The sequence below is a fragment of the Oncorhynchus clarkii genome, chromosome 32 (genome assembly GCF_045791955.1).
Source record: "Oncorhynchus clarkii lewisi isolate Uvic-CL-2024 chromosome 32, UVic_Ocla_1.0, whole genome shotgun sequence".
In the NCBI taxonomy this organism is placed as follows: domain Eukaryota; kingdom Metazoa; phylum Chordata; class Actinopteri; order Salmoniformes; family Salmonidae; genus Oncorhynchus; species Oncorhynchus clarkii.
This window is the reverse complement of record NC_092178.1, coordinates 25169883-25186049: the sequence shown is the minus strand read 5'-3', so window position 1 is coordinate 25186049 and position 16167 is coordinate 25169883. Positions and strand designations below refer to the sequence as shown.

The 16167-nt window shown below is 45.3% G+C and overlaps 1 protein-coding gene across 6 annotated transcripts in view; it reads right to left on the bottom strand.

The window, feature by feature from the left end:
* The window catches only part of LOC139392133 (phosphatase and actin regulator 4A-like), a 60310-nt gene that overhangs the window by 20914 nt on the left and 23229 nt on the right, over positions 1-16167 (bottom strand). For 4 of the 6 annotated variants that reach the window (XM_071139861.1, XM_071139860.1, XM_071139863.1 and 1 more), the window contains 4 exons: positions 5438-5608; positions 5203-5283; positions 3142-4212; positions 2232-2648 (listed from right to left, as the gene is read on the bottom strand). In XM_071139861.1, coding sequence (XP_070995962.1) covers positions 2232-2648; positions 3142-4212; positions 5203-5283; positions 5438-5608 — 1740 coding nt within the window. The other 2 variants (XM_071139859.1, XM_071139858.1) reach the window with 2 other exon arrangements.

The window sequence follows — 16167 nt, the reverse complement described above, 5'->3', positions numbered from 1 at the left end:
TGTCTTGAGGTGCACCCAGGAAATTATGAAAGTAAAAAAAATGGACGATGATTTCAAGACTTGCTGCTATCGAATACAGATCGCCCCGTGATCAATTTGATCGATTATTAACGTTTATTAATACCTAAAGTTGGTTTACAAAAGTCGTTTGAAGTGATTTGTAAAAGTTTATAGGCAACTTTTTTAATTTTAAAAAGTGACGTTGCGTCTCGTAAAGGTGACTTTTCCTTGGATCAGACGGCCTTCATAAATGGACATTTTGGACATACTTTGACGGATTTAATCGGGAAAAAGACCCAATTGTGATGTTTATGGGACATATAGTAGTGCCAACAGAGAAGCTCGTCAAAGGTAATGAATGTTTTATATTTTATTTCTGCGTTTTGTGTAGCGCCGGCTACCGCAAAATCTGTTGTTTGGGTGACGTTTTGGTATTTTGGGGGGGTGCATGCTATCAGATAATAGCTTCTCATGCTTTCGCCGAAAAGCATTTTACAAATATGACTTGGTGGCTAGATACACAACGAGTGTAGCTTTAATTCAGTACCTTGCATGTGTGTTTTAATGAAAGTTTGAGATTTATCGAGTACTATACTATAGTACTATAGGTGGCGCTCTGAAATTTCCGCTGAGGTGTTCCTGTGCAGGAACCACGTCGGTAATTTATTAAGCTGGGCATTGTTCACAAGTGATAATATATAATTCACAAGTGATAGGCTAATATTGTCACCCATCAGACTATTCTTGATTTAATCTTGTCTTTACATATACTAAATAATATATGTGTGAAATCCGTTTTGATTTAGAATGGACCATTGTCATGCACCTGTTTTAAAACAGGGGCAGGTGAAAAAATACATGTAATCTCTGCACTTAAATAGGTAATGGAGGACGCTTTTCCTGTAGTTCACTTTAATGCCAACCAGGTAGGCTATACTCCTGCTAATATTAAGCAATGTGCTTAATATTAGGAAAGTTGAGAAATACAGTAGGTCTAGCATATAGAAATCTAATGGGATCCTCCTCTTTTTAATAGAGGCCATCACCGTTTGATAGCCTATAGAAATGTTGCTCAACATGAGCTCATGGGCTCTCATGAAGTGTTTGATTAGATTTTCATTGATGCCAGAGTGATTAGAGGGATAATAGAGTGCTGAGTACCTGGCCGTTAGCAAGTTTGGTAGGCTACTAATTACCGGTCACCACAACAGCCCTAGTCACAACAACTGTTACTATACAGACTGTTGGAATGGGCACCAGACCTAGGGCAGCAGATATGGAAAACTGAGGCAGCCAAATCAGAGCCCTGGATGCTCTGGAGTTGCTCCAGGCCTGTTGGAAGAGCGCCAGCACAGCATTGCGTGTGTGTGTGTGTGTGTGTGTGTGAGAGCTGAGCTTGAATAACCCTGGTAAAGAAAAGCCCTTGCCTACCCCTCTCTTTGGAGACTCTCACTGTACACAAACTGCAGACTAGGGCCTTTTCTTGTTTGGACATAAGTCTGTCCTCCGCCCTCTCTCCTCTGTGACTGGAAAACCGATGAGTGGTCGAGGAACGTGTCAATTCGTTAGTAGGCAAATGGAAGATGGTCCTCCCCTCCTCAATAGCCTTGTTTTGGCGAAGAAGCACAAGTATATCCTACTCAAGTCCTTTACAGAAGAGTTTTAAACTCTGCCACATACCATTGTTTTCTCAAGGAGAAAATGATGCAAACGTTTAAAAATGATATGCTACTTATCGTTTTATCTATAAAATGTCTTGCTAAACTAACATAATTTGTTTTTATTACTTTATACATTTATTTTGGGATCCATCCCTGTAAAAGTAATTTGCCTGATGTGAGTGGAGGACAGTCATTTCATACAAACGCATTTTCTTCCACATTCCCTCTCCTCGATTAACTTGGACTTTTTTCAAAAGGATGTGAGAGAGGATGCAGGAGTTGAGCAAATCCAATTGAGAAAAGTCCTAAAGCACTGCATAGAACACCCTGTGTTTCAGTACACATCGAGACCAACCACTATACTGCAGGAGGACATATTCTGTTGAAACAGGACACTTAGAAACACCAGAGTCATTGATTTGGGTTCAAAAAGGTCAAACGTAATTGTAACACTTTACTTGAGGGGTACCGGACTTACCTCATCCATAAACCTACGTAAAACAATGATAACCAGTAACATTATGGAGTGAAACAGCATACAAACAGGGAGCAGAAGCAGGTTAAACTCACCAAGCAGAGCGAGGTTGCTGTTGCGGTTGGTGGGTTTGGTTGGGGGTACAGGTGGCTGCTTGGCATGGGGGGGTACAGGGGGAGGGGTGGCCGACTCTCCCGGGGTGAAGGATGGGGGTACATGGCTGAACCGCGCAGGGGGGACGGGGCTGGGAGGAGGGTCATCACTGATGACCAGGGAAACAGTCCTGGGTGGCTTGGCCACCGCTATTGCAGAGGAGGTGGAGGAAGTAGAGGAGGAGGAGGAAGGTGGGGTGGAGGTCCGGCCAGGCTCCGTGGAGGAGGTGGTGGTGGGTTGGCTCTTGGGAGGGAGCGTGGCCTGTTTGGCAGGAGGCTGAGCTCTCCGGGAGGAGGAGGAGTTAAAGGCGGAGTCAGGGTCTGGGGTGGGGCCTGGGGCGAAGCGGACACCAGTGGACTCTACAGACAAAACACGGAGACCGACAGACCGACAGAGACAAAACACGGAGACAGACCGGATGTCAGAAGGATAATAAGTGTTTCTATTCCACCTGGTCCTTGGGGCTCAAAGTGCAGCCTCAAACACACACTGTTACTGTACAGTGCTGAGCACATAGAACACAGAGCTGAGATAAGCTGCAACTCAACGTTAGACAATAAGCAGCTTTTTAATAGATTAACTAACTAAAGACGGATACTGGTCAAGTCCTCACACCTTTCACAGGGGTGAGAACAAGGAGATTTACATATATACACACACACACACAACACAGTAGATTTGAAAGAATCTCCTAGACACTCAACTAGCAGACATTGCCCTTGCAAAGTGCCCAATAAACTGCTTTAAATGCATTTTTCCACTAATAATTGTTGAACTTCTCCAACACCTGAAGAGCAACCTCCAGACGTACAAGTGAGAGGATTTACTTACACATCCCAGGCAGTTTCTTACCTGCTCTTCCGCGGGTCTCCCCTCGTTTGGTCTCCTCAGATGTCATGTACCTGGGCAGGGTGCTTCCACAGTAAGTCTCGGAGGCAGGGCGGACCCTGCTACCACGGTCCTCTGAGGAGGTCTTCTGGAAACTGGGCCTCAGCTCCATCTCAGAGTGGGGTCTGACCACCGGACGACTCCCTTCTACAGGTCTCAAGATAGTCTCTGGTTTCCCAGCCCTAGGACTCCTTCTCCTATCCTTCTCCTCCCCATCGTCCCTGCGATCACGAGCATCTCTCCTTTCACAATCGATTCTCTTGTCATCCCTCCTCTCGCGATCATCTCTCTTCTCGTCTCTTTTCTCTTTTCCCTCTCTCCGGTCATCTTTTTCTCCTTTCCCATCTCTCTTCTCCTCCTCTCGATAATCTCTGTCCTTCTTTTCCCTGTCATCTCTCCTGTCTCTCTTTTCCCTGTCTTTATCATCCCTCCGTTCGCCTCCCTCCCGGTCTCTCTCCTCCCTCTGATCCTTTCTTTCTCTCTCATCACAAGGATCTCTCCTCTCTTTACTTTCCTCTTTCAAATCTCTCCTCTCTCGCCTCTCCTCTTTCCCATCTCGCCTCTCCTCTTTCCCCTCTCGCCTCTCCTCTTTCCCCTCTCGCCTCTCCTCTTTCCCCTCTCGCCTGTCCTCTTTCCCCTCTCGCTTGTCCTCTTTCCCCTCTCTCCGGTGCTTCCCGTCCTCCGGAGCAGGTCCTCTCGGTAGTGACCCTCCTTTCCTCTCCGACACGTCAGAGGGCAGTCTGCTCCGTCTCTCCAGATCTATGGCCGATAGCCTGGCGTGCGAGTCAACGTCCAGTGGGGCTCGGTTGGAGCGAGAGGCATCGGAGGGCACCCTGATCCTGCTCCGGGGGTCGTCTAAAGGGACAGTGCCCCGCCGGGGGTCCACTCCCTGGGGCAGCCAAGTGGGGTTGAGCCCTGGGCCTGGCTCCCCCCGCGACCCCCTCACCCCCGACTCTGACACCCGGTCAACGTCCATGGATACTGGCTGGCCATTCTTCACCCCCGGAACTTTGGAGTGGTTCACATCGTTGCTCTCTGTCACACAGAAACACATACGGATAAGGAATTTGAGGTCAGCAAAGATATTCTCTACATCAATATTCTCTAAAATTGTTACCCTACTATAGTTTTGTATAGTACAGTCCCGTGGGAAAACTCTGTTGAAGAGGCCTACGAGCGTAAGAAACTGCGTTACACAGAGTTGGCAGCAGACGCAACTCAGCGTGGCTGGAATGCAAAAGTCTGGCCAGTTGAAGTGGGATGCAGAGGATTCGTGGCTTCTTCCACCATCAGGTTGCTGAAAGAACTTGGAATCCATGGACAGGCTCTGCGGCAGACCGTCAGAGCAGTTTCTCAAGCAGCTGAAAGAGGCAGCCAGTGGATCTGGATCAAACGGAAGGACCCTTGCTGGGCTATAACTTCATGACCCCCCACCCCCACCTGAGAACCCAATTCAGATCCCTCCAACTTGAGGAGGGCATATGAGGTATGCGGTCAGCTGTAGGACTGGCTCAGGGAAGAGGACGCCCCTGCCTTGCATAGTCCCGTGGGACATCTTAATTGGGCATGGGACACAAGCTAAGGCTTGATCACCCTTTAGCTGGCCACCTTTGATGAGAGTGTTTAGTGATTAAAGGCCGAAACACCCACTGATTCGAAGGCACACTACTGAGGATGTGTCCCAAAATTGACATCTTAACCCAGTCTAAGAAATAAACCTCCCATGCCACTCTGTCAACATCACGGCAAATCTCATGCGAGTGCATTCCATCTATTGGCACAATGGACAGTTTTTAACATCTCGTCCCGTGTTTTATGATTCTTTGTTTCTCGTTCATAAAATATAGGCCACTAGTATCTCTGTAGGTCCTTTACCTATCAGGGCCCGTATGCACAAAGCATCTCAGAGTCGGAGTGCAGAGCTAGGATCTTTCCATATTCATTATGATCTAAAAGGCTAAACCGGTCCTAAATCAGCACTCCTACTCGGAGCGGCTTTGTGGATACGGGCATTGGTCTGCATACCATTCTCTGGAAGTTCTTTCAGCACTCCCCTGTCAATCAGCTCCTGACGAGGTCTCCTTACCGAGATCTTCCTCTCCAACACTGAAAGTAAACAAATGTTTCATTTTCCCGTAACAGAGGTGGCTTGATGAGTAACATTGTCTGAGACCATGAAGACTTGAGCTGACTTAAGATAACAGGTCCTTACAGTTGTACAATCCATACATCAAGGTTACTATTTCTAAAGGGTAGGTACCTATTGAGGTTTCCAGAAACGTCTCACTGCTCTTCTTCTTCCTCCACTTCCAGGGCTTGAACATATTGCCGAAGCTGGAGAACTTGCCCTTGCGTTTGGAGGGAGGGGTTTCGCCTGATGAGTTCCCCCCCTCGCTCCCTGTAGTACTATGCTGCAAGTCCACCTCATAATCTAGAGAGGGAGGGAGAGAGGGAGGGGAATGGCATGATGCTTATTACAAGATATAAGATGAAGGCAAGGGGGATAGAAAATGATAATAGGCCTACTGCTGCCCTATTCGTAAAAAGGGATTGATTTTCCACTATAGACTGGGCCCTAACTAACTCTACAGTATGTATTCAACAGTAACGTTACAGTATGAACTAGGCCTGAGCTGGTTGTTGCTACATTCCACTGTCATGTTAAAGTACAGTCGTGGCCAAAAGTTTTCAGAATGACACAAATATTAATTTCTACAAAGTTTTCTGCTTCAGTGTTTAGATATTTTTGTCCGATGTTACTATGGAATACTGAAGTATAATTACAAAGGCTTTTATTGACAATTACATGAAGTTGATGCAAAGAGTCAATATTTGCAGTGTTGACCCTTCTTTTTCAAGACCTCTGCAATCCGCCCTGGCATGCTGTCAATTAACTTCTGAGCCACACTGATGGCAGCCCATTCTTGCACAATCAATGCTTGGAGTTTGTCGGAATTTGTGGGTTTTTGTTTGTCCACCTGCCTCTTGAGGATTGACCACAAGTTCAATGTGATTAAGGTCAGGGGAGTTTCCTGGCCATGAACCCAAAATATCGATGTTTTGTTCCTCGAGCCACTGTTATCACTTTGGCCTTATGGCAAGGTGCTCCATCATGCTGGATAAGGCATTGTTCGTCACCAAACTGTTCCTGGATGGTTGGGAGAAGTTGCTCTCGAGGATGTGTTGGTACCATTCTTTATTCATGGCTGTGTTCTTAGGCAAAATTGTGAGTGAGCCCACTCCCTTGGCTGAGAAGCAACCCCACACATGAATGGTCTCAGGATGCTTTACTGTTGGCATGACACAGGAGTGATGGTAGCACTCACCTTGTCTTCTCCGGACAAGCTTTTTTCCGGATGCCCCAAACAAATCGGAAAGGGGATTCAGAGAAAATGACTTTACCCCAGTCCTCAGCAGTCCAATCCCTGTACCTATTGTAGAATATCAGTCTGTCCCTGATGTTTTTCCTGGAGAGAAGTGGCTTCTTTGCTGCCCTTCTTGACACAAGGCCATCCTCCATTAGTCTTCGCCTCACTGTGCGTGCAGATGCACACCTGCCCGCTGCCATTCCTGAGCAAGCTCTGTACTGGTGGTGCCCCGATCCTGCAGCTGAATCAACTTTAGGCAACGGTCTCGGCGCTTGCTGGACTTTCTTGGGCGCCCTGAAGCCTTCTTCACAACAATTGAACAGCTCTCTGTTCAATTGTTCTTGATCCGATAAATGGTTGATTTAGGTGCAATCTTACTGGCAGCAATATCCTTGCCTGTGAAGACCTTTTGTGCAAAGCAATGATGACGGCAGGTGTTTCTTTGCAGGTAACCATGGTTGACATAAGAATAACAATGATTCCAAGCACCACCCTCCTTTTGAAGCTTTCAGTCTGTTATTCAAACTCAATCAGCATGACAGAGTGATCTCCAACCTTGTCCTCATCAACACTCACACCTGTGTTAACGAGAGAATCACTGACATGTCAGCTGGTCCTTTTGTGGCAGGGCTGAAATGCAGTGGAAATGTTTTTGGGGGATTCAGTTCATTTGCATGGCAAAGAGGGACTTTGCAATTAATTGCAATTCATCTGATCACTCTTCATAACATTCTGGAGTATATGCAAATTGCCATCATACAAACTGAGGCAGCAGACTTTGAAAATTAATATTTATGTAATTCTCAAAACTTTTTACCACGACTGTACAGAGTGTTATACTAGACCACAATACAGACTTAGCCAGGCTTAAAGCTGAAGGCTGCTCTGAATTCCACTCTTATTGGCTGCCGAGTTTCTAACATTGAACTGAGACTTCTCCCCACCAGCATGGAAAGAGAGTGGGATGGTTTCAATACGGTTTCAATACAAACATAAGCCCAACACACTTCCTGTCAAGAGTACAAACATAATTACTACAGAAACTGCAGACAGAGAGCAGAATAAACAAACAAGCAACACATTGGAGAGGATAAGGTTAGTCTCCCAGAAATCATGACTCATAACTGGTCTCCAGCTGATGTCACATGTTGCTGTAAACCATGCAATAGAGCAAGGAAGACGTATTATGGGCGTGAAATATCCACACATTCTTAGGTGATAAGTCAACCACACGTACACACACTTGCTGCACAAGAGGACAGTGCTTAGGACATACAGCATGTTGATGGTTGACTGACTGAGTCACTCCCTAAGGAACAAACCAGGAAGCGTTGAATAGCATGAGATCTATATAAAAACACCAGACATATGTTACAGTCATCGGCCTTATATTGATGAGGTCACAACAGTCCAGTCTATGGGGGACAGTGGCAATTTGCATCCTCAATTTCATTCATTCATCCCTCATCCCCCTGTATTCTGACGCTTACCAGAAAACACCCTGGCACGAGAAACAGGGATGAAAGGTAAGCGGAGAGAAACAGATCGAATTCACTTGATTGATAATTTTACAGAGACAGACAGACACATGTATATCATGCCCCTAAATAGTAAATGAATGCTAAAAACAGCATACCAGTGCAATTCACTGAGGGCAAGGGTGTTTGTTAAACAAATAGATAATGTTATAAAAGACTAGTAGAGAGAGGGAGAGAGAGGAAAGAGCAAGCGGGAGAGCAAAACAGCAAAAAGAGAGGGGTCGGAGACGAGACATGGGAAGTCGTGCGAAACGGGGCCAGGATTCATAAGGGGAAAAATTAGAGTGTTGATATCCCTGTGGCAGGCAGGCGCCAGTTCCACAGAAAACAGTTTGAGAGTGAGTGAGACAAGCCAGTCAGTGCCAGCAAAAACAAAACAATTAGAGAATCCCACCAGAACTTTGAGGTCAGTTGTTTTGTCTGTAGCATCTAGCCTGAAGATTACGTCAGACCTAATGCCAATATTCATCTGAGAATATGCATCGAGTATGCATAATATATACTGTAAATACTGTAGTTCCACATCCAGGCCACATGGTAATTGTGCTGGTCTGGAAACAGTGAACACTCAGAGATGCAGTTCCCAGCAATACTGTTGTTCTTCTCAAGGTTAGTCTAAGCTAAATGTAGCAGCAGCAAAGCTCAGGATATTACATTTAATTTGGGTACAGACAGTTTCATACAGGAACAACTGAAAAATTATACTTTATCATGGTCACCAGAACTATCAATACCAACTGTACTTCAAAACACCAGCAATCACTATGCCAAGTTACCATAACTGTTAGCTTAGCTACACTGTATAGTACATTAACTCATTTCGGATTAAGTCTAAGCCTTAGTTTACGTTGCTGTGAATGATTCATCTCATTCAAAATGAGTGTTCCTTTTTAAGTCCCTTTAAATGCATAACCATGTTGTCAGATGCATGTATCTCTTTGAGATAAACAAATCTGTTTGTCCGTTTAGTTCCTATATGGGTCTCGTGTGATCCCCAGTTGACCAAGAGGTCCTAACCTGAACTGTATGGCACTGCAGTGATGTGGGGGACAGGGAGCGGTGGTGGGGGTTGAACCTTCCCCCTGTCAAACACATTAGTCTCACAGCTGTTCCTAGACAGACAGACACTAATTGGTGCTGGAAGGGGCTCTGTCTGTGTGGGGCGAGGCGTCCTTGTGTTACAATAGAACACGACAACGTGAGAAGAGAAAGCAGGTATCAGAGTTGGGGAATAAAAGGTGACGGCACAGTCAAACAACCCTGGACTGACTGACGGGAACCACTGCTCCACAGAGACTGACAGGCCACTGCTCCACAGAGACTGACAGGCCACTGCTCCACAGAGACTGACAGGCCACTGCTCCACAGAGACTGACAGGCCACTGCTCCACAGAGACTGACAGAACACTGCTCCACAGACTGACAGGCCATCAAAGAAACAGTTTGACATCCATCTACAGGCTGAGCACTGTCTTACTGGCATGCAGGCTACACATTTTACAACACACCAATAGTACACAAACACACACGTCTTGTTTGAACAGAAATCTGTGACAATATTGTCAAGGTGAATGTACCCATTGTTTCGTGGTGAACATGACAAGCAGAGAGAAGCAGAGAGAGCTGCTAGAGAAGCCTTGGTTTGCTCTTACTCAACCAGCAGTCATACTGAATGGTCCATAAGGTAAATGACCCATAACAATGACATGACACGCACTGAGTCAACATAGTTTCTGACAACTGCATTGAGTAGTGTAGCCATGAAGTTCGAATGACATTCTATTGCTATGAGCATAGCATGGTGGTGGTATACCATATATGCATGGAGTGGAAGCATGCACAGGAGAGTACTGTAGTAAAGAAATACAATTATACTTACAGTGCATACAGAAAGAATTCAGACTCCTTCACTTTTTCCAGTTTGTTACGTTACAGCCTTATTCTAAAATTGATTAAATATTTTTTCCCCCCTCAATCGACACACAATACCCCATAATGACAAAGCAAAAATAGGTTAAGAATAAAACAAAATATTACATTTACATAAAAATTCAGACCCCTTTACTCAGTACTTTGTTGAAGCACCTTTGGCAGCGATTACAAGGACATTGAGGCTTGTTCCGAAGCCACTCCTGTCGTTGTGTTGGCTGTGTGCTTAGGGTTGTTGTCCTGTTGGAAGGTGAACCTTCGCCCCAGTCTGAGGTCCTGAGCGCTCTGGAGCAGGTTTTCATCAAGGATCTCTCTGTACTTTGCATCTTTCCTTCGACCCCGACTAGTCTCCCAGTCCCTGTTACTGAAAAACATCCCCACAGCATGTTGCTGCCACCACCATGCTTTACCGTAGGGATGGTGCCAGGTTTCCTCCAGTTGTGACGCTTGGCATTCAGGCCAAAGTGTTCAATCTTGGTTTCATCAGACCAGAGAAACTTGTTTAGGTGACTTTTGACAAACTCCAAGCCGGCGGTTATGTGCCTTTTACTGAGAAGTGGCTTCCGTCTGACCACTCTACCATAAAGGCCTGATTGGTGGAGTGCTGCAGAGATGGGAGAACCTTCCAGAAGGACAACCATCTCCACAGAGGAACTCTGGAGCTCTGTCAGTGTGACCATCGGGTTCTTGGTCACCTCCATGACCAAGGCCCTTCTCCCCCGCTTGCTCAGTTTGACTGGGCGGCCAGCTCTAGGAAGAGCCTTGGTGGTTCCAAACTTTTTCCATTTAAGAATGATGGAGGCCACCGTGTTCTTTGGGGACCTTCAATGCTGCATACATTTTTTGGTACCCTTCCCCAGATCTGTGCCTCGACACAATTCTGTCTCGGAGCTCTACGGACAATTCCTTCAACCTCATGGCTTGGTTTTACTCAAAGCAAAGGGTCCGAATACTTATGAAAATGTATCTGTGCTATTATACATTTGCACAAATTTCTAAAAACCTGTTTTCGCTTTGTCATTATTTTATCATTTTTAGAATAAGGTTGTAACATAAAATGTGGAAAAAAGGAAGGGGTCTGAATACTTTCCGAATGTACTGCATGTGCTCCACTGTATTTGCCACCATGTGTTACAAGTTTATTGTATGTAATAACTACATTACCAAGTCAGTCTAAAGTATGCAATTCCAACTAATACTAGGCCTACACTACATTAACATTCCCCAACGGGCTCCAGTATAAAACCCAGTTGTTCAGAAACAAATAGCTAAACCAAGGCATGCAATTTGTTTAGTTATTAAAGAGTTGAAAGTACAGTGCACAACAAAACAATGCTAACCTATTAAAGTCCACAACATGACACAGAAAACACTGACTGACCAGACCGTGTCATGTGGTTCAAATTTTACTAAGCAAATAAACCTACAGGGGCTAAGTTAGACGGATTAGAAACTCACAATACAAGCCCAATAAACTTGAGCAAAAGAAGAAGGAGGATAATATGGAGATGACTTTGTCCACAGAAAGTAGCATGCTGCTTTATTCCAACACGTCTAAGACAATCTCAGAAGAGCCACCACCCCCACCTAAACTCAGCATGGTAGAGAGACAATTAGGCCTAAATCGAACTGTAATGTGTTCTTCTCACTGACTAGAACTCACAATCCAAGCCTAATAAACTACACTGAGCCACCACACCATCAAGAGACCCCTCCCTGCACACAGTTTACTATGGAGCAGTCAAGTTGTCCAAATTCAACAGTTATGTGTTCCGCCCTCTGACAGACAGTCACAGCGGCAAAAACAGGTTTCTGTGTTTGTCTCTGTATATTAGAGAGGAACGATGGGGGCTTTAGGCTAGGCAAATGGTACAGCACCATAATTAATGATGGAATCCTGAGAAACAGACAACGGCAGATTTCTTTTAACTAGACAAGTCAGTTAAGAACAAATTCTTATTTACAATGACGGCCTACACCGGCCAAACCCGGACGTAGTGGGCCAATTGGCAGTCTCATGGGGCGGCGTACAATTACGGCCGGTTGTGATACAGCCTGGTGCCTTGCACTCCCAGCACCACTTAACAAAAATATCCCATGTTCCGTCGTAAAAAACGGGGGGGGGGGGGGGGGGGGAGGAGTTTAGACAGCAGTGTGGGTCGGTGAGGTCGGTGTATTACACAATCACCACATTCCATCAGCATACATTCCCTCACCTGTCTGTGCCTGCCCATCTCCGCCTCCTCTCTCTCGGTCTCGCTTTCCAAAACAAAAACCCCTGCAACACATATCTTCCATATCCACCTACCCTTTCTGTTCCATGCTAGCACAAACAGTTCTCTACAAAACATTCGACAAACAAACTCCTCTTCCATAGGCAGCAATACAAAAGCAGGTTCTTCCATGCTAAAACAAACAAATAGCGCTTTCCTGAGTAGGCTACTTCAAACTCCTCCTCCAAAAACAAATACAAAAGCTCATGTCCTCAAGTTCTGTACAGGTTCCTGTTTTGTCCTTGGACTCACCAGTGTTGTGTTGAGCAGGTTGCGGTTGGTGTTGCCGGAGCACTGTCTCCACGTCGCTGGCACTCTGTCCCATGCTACCCCACGCCCTTGTCACCTCTGACCCACCGGCCCCCAGCTCTCCAGGTGTCCACGGTAGGGAGGAGGGATACAGAGGAAAAATAGATCCCCTGCTAAGATCCTCGCCAACAAACCCAACCGCCTTAATGCTCCTGTAACCCAAGACTCTCCTACTCCCTCGGGTCACGTTGTTCCCTTCCTTCCTCCGTCTATTTCACTGTGTGTTTCGGTCTCGCTCTCTCACACACACACTCTCACTCACTCAAACAATTTGCAAAGTCCCTCGTCTGTGTAGCTGACTTCATAAATAAGGTACACCAGTTAAGGCAGTTGCATACCGGCAGACTCCGAAGCCTGTCATTCCTCATGGCAAAGTTCACAGGAGGCAAAACAGTATTTGAGAGAATTCAAATGGTATTTGATCCCAGTTCTCCTGAGGAGAAATGGTTGGTAACTGGAGGGGAGGTCTCTCCCTCTCTCTGTAACATGAGAAATGGTGGAAGGTGAGACGAGTCTAGGTGGAGCTCTGCACCAGTCAGAGAGGATGTGATGTCACTCAGGTGTCGTGTTGCACACCCGAAGTCAACCATATAGCCGATAATGTGCATGCGTTGTTGTACAGAAGGCCAGCTGAATGTTAGAGCTGTTGCTGACAGCTTAATTGAAACACTTCTTATTTTATGGATGGATTAGTTTGGATGGACAGCTTGAGGAGAGAACTGTTGAGGAGGAGAGAAGACACTAGCATAACAGCTCACCTAAGATGCCCCAACACAATGCTAAATAAACACCACAATATCTCAGTGCATGCTAAATTCTAAACCGAAGCACATATTTCCTCAATAGGTGTTTCTGCTTTCTAAAACCATCCATTCTTTCAGTGGGACTATTGGGGGAAGTGAACTGACAGAGGAGCAGGAGATTTCAGTGAATGCTTAATGTGTCAGTCAGAAATCCCTGTGAGCATGGAGAACAGCAAATCTTCCTTCAGTCCTGTTGTACTGAACTGTATTAGCAGTGATTGGTGTGGTTACATGTAATCAGTCTGTTTAGAGTGAAAGGGAGAGAGGAGAAATAGCTAAGGAGATAAGGTTAGTTAGAGGGATGGAGGTAAGAAGAAGATATGTCAGAGCGGGCTGTGCACTAGACTAGGGATGCAACCCCTTCAAGTCTGCAAACACATTCCATTTACAGACAATCAACAGCAGACATGACAATTGCCAGACCAGTCAGCGTTGCCTGGTCGACTGCGAAGCAAATATGTGAATAGCTAGGCCTATAGCCTAACTAGCAATGATTTTGAATCGCTCCTGGAAAATAAATCTTGCAGAGATGAATAAATGCCTACACTCAAACTGTGGCAAAACATAACAGATTAGCCCACCTAAAAATGTGATAAACTGCTATGAAACACAGTAACCCCTGCTGGAAGATGGATGTTTTCTCTAAGTAATACCAATAGCAACGTGCAGAAAGTCCATCTCATACTATGATTGGGAGCATGAAGGAATCAACAGTTGCTTCTTCCCTTAGCCTAGCTATAATTGCCTAAGACTAAGTGAATTAGTAGCCTAATTAACCTACGCAGTCACAGAACTGCATTTACTCAACCATTAAAGACTAGCCTACAATAAAAAGACAACCAAACTCACATAGCCTGAGTTGAACTGTGTGAATAAAATGGTTTGTGCTAACAGACGTGGCTGTGGCTTGCTATATGTCTGATGTCTGATGGTCGGAGACAAGCGTGCCGGTTCCGGTATCTCAGAAACGGACCGCCCTCCTGGGCTTTTCAAGCATGAGTGTCTAGGGCTACTGAGAATGGTGCAACAAACAAAAAACATCCAGTCCTGTGGGTGCATACATCTTCTTGAGGAGAGGTCGAAAGATAAATAATCCCAGTTCCTGTTGCATCATGCTGATGGCAGAGTCAGGATTTTGCGTAAGCAGCATGAGTCCAGGGCCCCATCCTGCCTAGTGTCAACGGTACAGGCTGGTGGCAGGGGTATTATAGTGTGGGGAATGTTTTCCTGGCATATGTTAGGTCCCTTGATACCAATTGAGCAACGTTTCCATACCCCAAAGAATTCAGGATGTTCTGGAGGCAAAGGGGGGTCTGACCCAATACTAGATGGGTGTACCTAACAAACTGGCCACAGTGTAGTAATAATAATAACCATTTGGCAGACACTTTTATCCAAAGTGACTTAGAGGCATGCGCGCATATTTTTTTTTACTTTTATTTTTTTTACTTATGGGTGATGCTGGGAATTGAACCTACAAGTGATATGCTCTACTAACTGAGCTACACCATAAATCAATGAATGATTGACAGACTAGTTGTCTGTGGGAATGTGCAGCTTGTTTGTTGACACTGTAAAGCACCTCAATGGCACAGGCAACTATGATGAAGTCAATGAGTTGACACGGAACATATAACACGTGCCTAAACCGTTCAATTACAGGTAGAACCATTCTTGGCTCGATAACTTACTTAACACAAGTTCAAACCTATGTCAATGTTTCAAACAGTAGCTATTTTTACACGTGTAACCCATAAAAGTAGCCAACTATTCTGAATTAAGTTGTCAGTGTGTGAATGTCCACAGTGAATTACCTTAACTTTAAATAAAGATTCAAATCAAAATCAAATCAAATTTTATTTTGTCACATACACATGGTTAGCAGATGTTAATGCGAGTGTAGCGAAATGCTTGTGCTTCTAGTTCCGACAATGCAGTAATAACAAGTAATCTAACTAACAATTCCAAAACTACTGTCTTGTACACAGTGTAAGGGGATAAAGAATATGTACATAAGGATATATGAATGAGTGATGGTACAGAGCAGCATAGGCAAGATACAGTAGATGGTATCGAGTACAGTATGTACAAATGAGATGAGTATGTAAACAAAGTGGCATAGTTTAAAGTGGCTAGTGATACATGTATTACATAAGGATACAGTCGATGATATAGAGTACAGTATATACGTATGCATATGAGATGAATAATGTAGGGTAAGTAACATTATATAAGGTAGCATTGTTTAAAGTGGCTAGTGATATATTTACATCATTTCCCATCAATTCCCATTATTAAAGTGGCTGGAGTTGAGTCAGTGTCAGTGTGTTGGCAGCAGCCACTCAGTGTTAGTGGTGGCTGTTTAACAGTCTGATGGCCTTGAGATAGAAGCTGTTTTTCAGTCTCTCGGTCCCAGCTTTGATGCACCTGTACTGACCTCCCCTTCTGGATGATAGCGGGGTGAACAGGCAGTGGCTCGGGTGGTTGATGTCCTTGATGATCTTTATGGCCTTCCTGTGACATCGGGTGGTGTAGGTGTCCTGGAGGGCAGGTAGTTTTCCCCCGGTGATGCGTTGTGCAGACCTCACTACCCTCTGGAGAGCCTTACGGTTGAGGGCGGTGCAGTTGCCATACCAGGCGGTGATACAGCCCGCCAGGATGCTCTCGATTGTGCATCTGTAGAAGTTAGTGAGTGCTTTTGGTGACAAGCCAAATTTCTTCAGCCTCCTGAGGTTGAAGAGGCGCTGCTGCGCCTTCTTCACGATGCTGT